Here is a 10,375-nt window from a genome sequence, read left to right as displayed (position 1 = left end):
GGTCTTTAAGAAGAGGCTGGATGCCCACCTAGCTGGACTCGTTTGAGTCCCATTTCTCTTTTTGGGGTTTTTGTTGTTCTCCCGCCCTGGCGGGGGGTCGGGCTAGAAGATCTACTAGGTCCCTTCCGACCCTTAATCTATGAATCTATGACCCTACCAACTATGAAACTGGGTTTGCCAGTTGGCTGTGGTTAGCATTCCACTGTTGTAAAGTAGATCTGGGTTCTGTTTCCAGGCTAAGCCAGTTTTCCATATCTCCTATTATAAAAAAAGAGGCACCAACCACTTGTATACCCAAGGTTTTGATTCCCTGCCCTCCCCTCCCCTGCTCCTTTTGCTGGCAATGCAACAGAAGCAGCAGTCCTCAGCACCAGTGAGGGTGGGAAAGTAACTAATCCCAAAACAGTGCTTTATTCCTTAGGTAAACTCCTCCGGTCCTCCGAGGCCAGTGAAAACACCAGAACGCTGGACTGGAGGAGAACAGGGACCAATGAGTGCACAAAGTAAACACGAGCACAGGGTTACATACATGCATCAGTCTTGTTTAATGACATCCTCAAACAGGATTGTCAACATTATGACATCAAGAGGTTGATAACGAGACTGTAAATAGGTGACAACAAAAAGTCTTAAACCTCGACTTGTCAGCAAAACCTTTCAAAGCACGGAGCCTGGCTGAAAAACAACCCCCAGCCCTCTGGCTGGCTGAAGGGAAAAGAAAAAACCTCAGTCAAGAGCAGTAGGACTGGGCTATGATTTCTTTGGTGTGAGGATACACATTTCAGCAGGTCACTGAACAAAATATCAGAGGCAACAATATCAAAGATCTGCTCTGAAAGAACAAAAGTCTTGTAGGCTTCATGCCCTGCAAACACAAAAATGTAAGGAAGAAAACAAGTGGCAGATCTCATGAAACAAAACATACTGGAGCCATCTGTACAGCTTTAATAGGGGCATTCATCATCTTCCAAACTGTTCCACAAGAATAAGCCTATTGCCACTTTACCCATAAGATCCTTTGTATTTGCATATGTGCATTAGATAATTGCACACCTAATAGACTGGCTCTGTCTACCCAATTTGCATGGATATGCTTGTTTGTGCACAATTTTTTTAAGACCAATGGGGGTGTGAGTATTTTTGAAGCTGCATCAATATCATAACAATGGGCACCATACATACAGGCTGGGGAACTCCCCTCTTGTCAGCACGGAGGTGGAAAGGGATCTGGGAGTCATTACTGACTCCAAGATGAACATGAGTCAGCAATGTGGGGAGGCTGCTAGGAAGGCCAACTGCACCTTGTCGTGCATCCACAGATGCATCTCGAGCAGGTCCAAGGAGGTGATCCTCCCCCTCTATGCGGCACTGGTCAGGCCGCAGCTGGAGTACTGCGTCCAGTTCTGGGCACCGCACTTTAAGAGGGATGTGGACAGCATGGAGAGGGTCCAGAGGAGGGCCACTCGTATGATCAAGGGACAGCAGGGTAGGTCCTATGAGGAAAGGTTGCGGGACCTGAACCTGTTCAGCCTTCAAAAGAGAAGGCTGAGGGGGGATCTTGTGGCCTGTTATAAACTGGTTAGGGGGGATCAGCAGGCTCTAGGGGAGTCCCTGTTCCCCCGAGCGCCGCAAGGAGTGACCAGGAACAACGGTAACAAGCTGGCAGAGGGAAGGTTTAAGTTGGACATCAGGAGGCGCTACTTCACGGTCAGGGAGGCTAGGGTCTGGAACCAGCTTCCAAGTGAGGTGGTGCAGGCTCCCACCCTGGGGGTTTTTAAGAGGAGGTTGGGTCGTTTGACCCCAGTACTCTTTCCTGCCATGGCAGGGGGTCGGACTAGATGATCTGCTCAGGTCCCTTCCGACCCTAGAAACTATGAAACTATAATTTCTGTAGACACTCTGCAATATGTTAAAAAACTTCTCTGCTTCTGTGAGTTATCCTACAGTCTTTGACCAGTGGCAGCTCCTACTCATTGCCTCAACTGCTATATTGCCATCTGAAAGAACTACTTAAAATTACACAGGCAAGGATTACTTAGGGCAATATCCTTTAATGGACCAACTATGTACTTGGAATAAAGTTAGACAAGCTTATGAACGTAAGGTACTATTCATGAGGCCTCCTGATAAATAGAGGTGGTCTCTTGATGACGAATGCCTTGCATTCGAAACCTCATCTAATGCTATCCCAAATACATAGTTGGTCCAATAAAAGATGTCACCCCAACAAGTCTTTCCTTGCCTCTCTTATGATTTCTGGACCATCATGCCTCCAACATCATTCTTAAAATTACAAAGGAATTCTGTGCAGGGGAAAATACCCTGGAGAAGGAAGCCCATACAAGGGACAGAGGCAGCTGGAGCAGTAGTAGTAAAAGTCTTCCCAAATTATCTGATCTAAATGCAGCGGTCCAGATCTGAGAAGACAGAAATTTTCTGCCTGGTATAGCTTCCAACAAAGTCATTATCTGTGATGTGCAAGACCACTGGGAACTAAACTGAGAGCACCCCACTAAGAACATACAGACCACCTGAAAGCTATCAGATGACAGTGCCTTTTGGTCATTCATCACTGACCTGGATTGGATTTGTGCTGCAGCAACAAGACACGGGCAGTGCCCTCAGTCTCCTGCTTTGTTAGGTTAGGGTGTTCTTGGGGCATTGTGCCTGGTAGTTGCGTGAGGGTTGTTCAAACAGTTTTAAGAACAGGTTAGATAAGCGCCATATAGGATGGTTTAGATAAACACGATCTTGCCTTGAGCAGGAGATTGAACTAGGACACTGTTTCTCAACCCATGGGGCGCAACCCAAAAGTGGGTGGCAAGAATATATGAAAGGGTTGTGAACAAAGTTTAAAAATGGATTAACAAACTTTAAAAACTGGATTCTCCTGTAAAGGAAAATATGGGAAACTGTGGCTTTTCCCTTGCAGGCTGGCAGTTGCAGCCTGCAAGGGGCTGCTTGGGGCCTCCCCTGCCCCACATACTCACCCCCTGCCCCACACACTGAGGGGTTGGGGCCTGGGGGTGGGAGGCAGTGGGTTGTGAGTGAGGGGCACTGGGTCGGGGCTGGCCACTGATGTTTACAAATGGGTCCTGGTACAGAAAAGGTTGAGAACCACTGAACTAGTAGACCATCTGAAGTCCCTTCCACCCCTACTTTTCTGTGATTCTAAGTGAAAGTCACTGACAGAAAACACTTAGGGATGTTTACACACCAAGTACTTAGGTGTAAGACAAAATCTAGCCTTCCTGTCATTATGCAGTATTAATCAGTCCTCCATGTCTGCCTGAGACATGTCATAAAGGGGATGAAAATTGCATCCCAAGTGATATATATCAATTCACCCAAAAGATTTCAGAAGCTGCTTGTGATAAACATATTTTCAGAGTTAAAGCCTAAGCCAGAACTTAAAAAGGGTCTGATAGAAAAAATATACCCAATACCCTTCACTGGTTTGGCTACATAGGAAAAACATGTAATCTGCTCACACAAAGGAAACTTTGCTGGGTCTTCTGCCATACCTGATCATCCATTGTGTTAACCCCATCAGGTCCCAGAGCTACTATAGCTTGGTTGATAAGATCTGTCCTTCCACAGTTTAACATTCGGAAACCCAGGTCCTGCTGGAATTTTTCAGTGGCAGCCTTAGCATCCAATCTTCGGAAGGAACTAAAACAGCATTCAGGCCTGTAGAAGACAAAGGCCAAAAGGTGCAGCCATAGGTTTTGAAGTATTTAGATTTAACATAGGTAATTAGTGATATTACAGCATTTCAATATGACTTTCCATTTCATTATTTAGATTTTCTATTTTACTCTTCCAGAAGTGTTTTTTCTTGATATATAATTATAGTGTATCGGATTATTATGAAATCACATTCAGAGGAAGACAGAAAGAGGAGGCAGAAACAACACAGAAATAAAATTATGACTATAGCTCTTTGACTAAAAATCATTATGGTTCTATGTAAGATCATAGCTTTTATTCCCAAGGAAGAATTTGGCTATGATGCAGGGTGTTCATCACCTTATCCCCATAATTTTTTTAGCCTCCAGTATATTGCCCATATCCTCTTTTAGGTAATACAATATTTTCTAGTTCACTTCAATAAAACATACCAAGGGGATCTATATTCTTAAGAGGTTCCTTTCTTTTCATTCTCATTCTCTTGATGGCTGCCAAAATGGTCCTATTTTATTTAGAAGGAGCCCAGAATTTATTGTAAATCCTTTGCTTGTCTTTTGAGAGACATCTGGATTCTGAACCTGGAAGTGTCTCTCCTGCACTGAAGAAGCAATGCCAAGTTGTAGGCATTTCCCATCTCAGTTGGGCTTTGACACAGTCACCCCCACTTTGTTATTTCAGAATGAATTTGCTGCTTTTTTTACTGGCAGACCAGCTTAACATGGGCTCTTGTGCAAACTCCCAGCTGGTGCAGTACATGGCTGCCAAGTTCCTTTGAAAAATGAGACTCTTCCAACATATTAACCTCCTCTGGAAACTCCGTGTGGCCTGCCAGATAAGCAATACAATCATCACTTTACTTAGGTGGCTCTGCATGGAACTCACTCAAGGTATCCAACTTGTATAGTCACTTTTTATGCTTGTGACCTTGCAATGGGCTTACTTAAGGTTGATGACAAATGGTGACCAGATGTCACAGCAGACTTGCCCAGTTAGCAAAATGTCCCTACAGTCTAGTGGCCAATCTCACTGGGAGGCCAGCGCAGCATCACAGCCAACTATCAGACAAGGACTTCCATGACCGACAAGCAGGAGTTACACCGATGAGGAATCAAATAGGAACAAAACAGGGAGACTATTATGATTTAAGACAGGATGCCTTCAAAAGCTGCCTGAGACAACAGAGTAATGAGATCAGTGGTTCTCAGCCTTTTTCATACTCAAGCCACCCCTTGATAAAATCAAGGCATCCCTCATTAGATTTTAGGTACCTCTCGTGAGACTTAAGGCACCCCTTGGAAAATGCCAACTCTTACCTTTCATTCATTTTTGACTGGAAAAAATGAGTGAGAAATGTTTCTGTTGCAAAGAACTCAGAAAACCCACAACAGGTCAGAAAGTTTTTGACCCTCTGGATTCCTATTTTAAATCTCTGGGTTTACCTTGTGAATCATGTGCAAGTATTTGCACACCTAACAATGTTAATATTGTGTAGCACCTCAGGGTACCCTTTAAAGGATCTCACTACCCTGGCTGACAATCACTAGTTACAGTAATCTTAGGTATTTGGTGCAGTATTTAAGTGAATGGTATCCCTTTAAATCTTTAGTAGAGCTCTACTCACAGTCACAGGCCTTCTCAATCTCTCTCTGTTTATGTCCATGCTTAGCAGGTACGGTCAGGCAGAGTGGTGAAGATGTTTACAGATCAGTTTAAAATAATACTTTGAGAGCACTAGATCAAAAATGCTTAGCCACTGCCACACACAATGAGATCTCTAAAGGGCTATTTGTCTAAGGATTTTTTATCAGGGGTAAATAAATAAGTTTGAGCTTCAGGACAAAAGTCATAACAATACTTTGCCCTTCAGAACTGCCTTTCATCCAAGGATCTGAACAAACATTAGCTGATACTGTGAAATGGGACCGTCATCTACCTTTGCAAATTAGGCAATGTGACAGAGCAGCTGTAACTTGCAAGAGCTCACAGAGAGGTAAGGATAGATTTGGGAACCGCACCCAAGAGTTATGGGTCCCTCCCTGCCATTTGCTCTAACCTAACAATAGTTAGACTGCAGCTCTTCAGCTTAATGTCACCATTTTTTTTATAGTATGTACTGGGTACATTTTTTTCTGTACTAATGAATATGCAATGGTTGTGCTCTCTCTCTCTATGTTAACTAATGTAGCAAAGGTTTTTTTTGAACTGGAGTGTTTGCCACAATTCATGCAGGGCCATATATGTTGCAGTTCTTTAGTTAACACTGACTGCACATATTGCTCCTGAGCCAAAGTTGGGATTGGATGTCCCTGCTGTAACCAATAGGTCCAATTGCCAGCTTTTAATGAGAAAGGAGCAGTGTAAAAGGCACATTTCTTTCTTTGTAATTCTTTTGTTTTGTTTTGTTAAATCTTTCATGCAGCAGACAATATGTCTGGCTTGAGAAAACCCCATCCTGGTAAATCTTTAGGTCTCTGCGAATACAGCTTTACAACAGGGGATTGGGACAGTTTCTGAAGCTCACATCTGTTTCATGAGTTCTGTCTTGTACTGCAAACACCATGCGCTTTACTTTAAAGCATGGGGTGCCTTGGTTATATAGAATGATTTATAGTGCATCACCTAAGCCCTTGTGGGGTGGGCTGGGTAGGCATGGCTGCTAAGGTGCAGGATTAACAGCCCAGAGTTTACAAGTTCAAGGCTATAGCACAGAGATGGGCAATTATTTGGGATGGAGGGCCATTTAAGTTATTTTGGTGGGCTGGGTTGGGGGACAGACAATTGATTCCATCTGGCCCTGGCCTGTCCACCCTGCACCCACCGCTGGGGGTGCTGGATGGAGCGTGCAGGTGAGTGGGCAGGGTCTCCACGGAGAGAGGCCTAAGACCCCTGTGAGCAGGGTGTGCTCAGCTGGGTGGATGGGATGGTGTTGCGGGTGGGCTGGGAGCAGCTTCCAGGGGCAGGATTGAGGCCGGGATCATGGAGCAGTGGCAGTGCATGGCCAGGGTCTGGGGCACAGCTGCAATCCATTTCCTGCAAGTCCCTACCTGTGGAACTAGCACTTGTCACAGGGACGTGTGGGGAGCAGATTGTGGCTTTAACCCCACCCCACAATCCCAGCCCCTGACAGTCCCACCTGCCCACCCTGCTTCCTGCCTGCAGCCCCATCCCATCCACCCAGCTAAGCATGCCTTGCCTGCAGGGGTCCTGGCCAGTCTCCATAGAGACCCTGCCTGCCTACTCCATCTGGTCTCCCCAGCAGGGGCTGTGGAGTGGACAGGCCAGGGTGCCTGGGCTGCGGGGATAGGTCTCGCAGCGCCAGCAACTGGAAGGAGCTGCCACTGTTGGGGCTGCCAGGAAGCTGAGTCTGGCTGCTGCATTGCCCCAGTCCTGCTGTGCGCCTGGGGGCAGCGGGACCAGTTGCATGTGCCAGAGCTGGGGCTGTCCCCTGCACCTGCACCAGCAAGCTGAATAAAATCCCTTGGTGGGCTGGATCCAGCCCATGAGCTGTATTTTGCCCATCCGTGTCATAGCAGAAGCACTCATGGCATGGTCCTGTCAGATTCTACCAAACCTGCAAATTCTGCAAAATATCTTGTCATGAGAACATGAGAAGAGAAAAGCAAAGATGTAATCCTTGCATAGGACAGGTTTGGTAAAGGGCAGGGGAGTATAGGTGGGTGTGAGAAGGAAGAGTGCCAGGTTTTTCTTGCAGATTTTTCTTTTCCCCAGTAGTAAGAACAGTCTGGATAGGGAATTCCATCAGGTGCCTTCTCATGCCTTCAGTTCTGAAGCATCCTTCTTAACAAACAATCTAAAGGGATTACATTCCTGCTGCGGTGGAAACCCTGGGTCCTCTTCTTTCAATTAATATTTAATCTTCTTTGAATTGCCTGGGTTTCTAATGATGAGTTTGTTTGATAATTACAATGTTAAGGCTTTTAACCTTAAATTATTAGTGTAAAGTTGCAGTCTTAACTCCCTCTCCACAAAGTTTTTATCCAGGAATCTCCCTTTAACTTATTTCAACTGAGTTCTTTACAGAACCTGAAAACAGGCTTTCCTCTTTTTGTTAAATATAATCTAGAAATTAAGGAACCATCTGTGTCCCACATACTAATCCCCAAATCACAAAAAACAGAGTGGAGATTAAGAGTGTACAGAATGGCTTTGAAGTGGGAGGTCTTGGACAGAGCTTTCAACATTACGCTCAATCCAGAAGAAAGATTGAAAGGAAATCCGTGAAACTTGCCAGAGAAAATGACAATAATTTGCCCTTCTGCAGTGCAGTCCATCTGGGAATTAAAAAAAAGCCTTTTCCAGATATTATTTAGTCTAGGTTTGCATTATATTTTAAGGTTGCTAAATATTAACTTCTAATTTAAAAATGGGGAAACTGAGTCATGACTTCTCCAAGACCCCAGGGAAAACCTGTGGAAAGAGTCCAGGAAAGAACCTAGTTGTCACTTAAAGCACTGCACCCCCCACTGCAGTACTTCCCTCCTCCACACACAAAATCCCTGCAAGAAACAACTCCTTACAGACTATGTTAAAATACTACGTATTATCTATGGCTACTAATGTGCCCATTGCAAACTCAGAGGTAATTAAATGGGTCAATCTGAGGAGGAACTAGTCAGCTTGTGCTTACATGAAGATTTCTAGCTAGGGCTTGTGGTATCCAAAAAACAGCTGCATGGTATCAGAATCAGTGAACCTAGCAGAACAGGAACAAGGAGTGAAGCAGGAGGGAGTGCTAGCAAACCTGGTTACATCTGCAGGCAGTCCCTGCAAGGGGATGGCTCTGTATCTTTAGAAGGTATTTATAAGGCTCATCACTAGGATAGCTTAAGAAATGAAGAATGACTGTGTGCTTGTGCCCATGATACAGAATGCTTGTATACCAAGCCTGGCTGCTACAGATTTCATGGGTAACCTAGGGAAAGTCACAATCTCTTTGTGCCTCATCTGTAAAAATCAAGCTAAACCTTCTTTAGCTCAAAGGCCTCAATGATATTTATAAAGCACTTTGAAGTCCTCCTAGGATGGAAGGTGTTACAGAAAGCCAAAGTGTCCCTAGTGTTAAAACTGACTAATAATGTGCCCACGTACTTTAGCTGCCGTGGCTCGCAGTCCAATCCTGGTAAGAGCAGCCTGGCTGTCTGCCTGATGTCATCACTGTCCACAGTTAGACTGCGCCGGTGCTCAGCATAGGTGATGGCCACACGCATCCACTCCATCAGCGGGGGCAGAAGCATGAAGGGCCTGTGCAAAGAGTGAAGAAACCCATTACAGTTAACGCCAGCTTGTAATCTTGTACTGCAGGGGAAAAACATACTTCATAGTTTCCTGGACACAAAGGCTGAGGAACAGTCCAGAAGAACACTCCTCTTTCAGAGGCATGCTCTGTCTGATTAGCTGAGCCAGACTGACCGATAGTTTGACAGGCAGAAGGAACTGCAGGTGGGATGTTAGCTTTGACAGCTCAACCCTGCTAACCTGAACTACTATTTTATTCAAATGGAAATATGTTGTGAGTGACTGTGTGAAGGACGTTAACTTCTGGAGCCTGGCTCACAGAGAGCATAAGGGGCTACCTTATCCTCTCTGCTGCTGCTATTAGCTATAGGGGAAGTTGTGGTGGCCTGGGTTCTTGGAGCTGAAGGGTTCTACTTCCAGCACTTTGTATGCGTTTTATATAGTACTTGCCTCTGGTGTCTCTAGCACCTGGATTTATTAAAATGACATTGAAAATACCTATGATCATTTAAAACCCCAATTAGCCAAGCTTATGCAGTTCTTCCCTTGACATTTGCATTGTATTTTCAATATTGGTGATTCTTCTCACTCAGTCTTGCACACTTGAAGCCCATGCTTACATTTTGACACAGTTGTCTCTCTAGATGTCTATAGTAATGCTAGAGCTATGTTTTCATGCATTCATAGAAGGAGGGTCGGAAGGGACCTTGTAGATCTTCTAGTCCAACCCCTTGCCGTGGGCAGGAGAGAAAACTGGGCTCAAATGACCTCAGCCAGGTAAACATCAAGCCTCCTCTTAAAGACCCCCCAAGGTAGAAGCCAGCACCACTTCCCTTGGAAGTTGGTTCCAGATCCTAGCTGCCCTGACAGTGAAGTAGCGCCTCCTGATGTCTAGGCTAAACCTACTCTCTAGCAACTTATGGCCGTTATTCCTTGTTACTCCGGGAGGTGCTTGGGGGAACAAGGTCTCTCCCAATCCCCACTGGTCCCCCCTAGTACATTTATAGACGGCCACCAGGTCCCCCCATAGCCTTCTCTTGTGGAGGCTGAACAGGGTCAGGTCCTGTAGCCTCTCCTCGAAGGGCCTGCCCTGCTGTCCCTGGACCACGCGAGTGGCCCTCCTCTGGACCCTCTCGATGCTGGCCACATCCCTCCTGAAGTGTGGCACCCAGAACTAGACGCAGTACTCCAGCTGTGGCCTGACCAGTGTCACATAGAGGGGAAGGATCACCTCCTTGGCCCTGCCTGAGATGCATCTGTGGATGCAGAACAAGGTACGATTAGCCCTACTGACTGTGTCCTCGCGTTGTCAGCCCATGTTCATCTTGGAGTCGATAATGACTCCAGGATCTCTTTCTGCCACCGTGCTTTTGAGAAGGGAGTTCCCCAGCCTATAGGTATGCTGCTGGTTCCTACTGCTTAAGTGCAG

General features: G+C 45.7%; 1 protein-coding gene across 1 annotated transcript in view; it reads right to left on the bottom strand.

The window, feature by feature from the left end:
* ABTB2 (ankyrin repeat and BTB domain containing 2) overlaps positions 1 to 10,375 on the bottom strand; it is a 205,336-nt gene that overhangs the window by 22,622 nt on the left and 172,339 nt on the right. The window contains exons 4-5 of the mRNA XM_019519408.1: positions 8,800 to 8,952; positions 3,525 to 3,690 (exon numbers count right to left, since the gene is read on the bottom strand). Coding sequence (XP_019374953.1) covers positions 3,525 to 3,690; positions 8,800 to 8,952 — 319 coding nt within the window. The remainder of the gene's footprint in view (positions 1 to 3,524; positions 3,691 to 8,799; positions 8,953 to 10,375) is intronic.

Source organism: Gavialis gangeticus, unplaced genomic scaffold (assembly GCF_001723915.1).
Source record: "Gavialis gangeticus isolate Ggan-Ray unplaced genomic scaffold, GavGan_comp1, whole genome shotgun sequence".
NCBI lineage: Eukaryota > Metazoa > Chordata > Crocodylia > Gavialidae > Gavialis > Gavialis gangeticus.
Note: the sequence above shows the minus strand (reverse complement) of the source record. Positions and strands in the feature narration are given on the sequence as shown.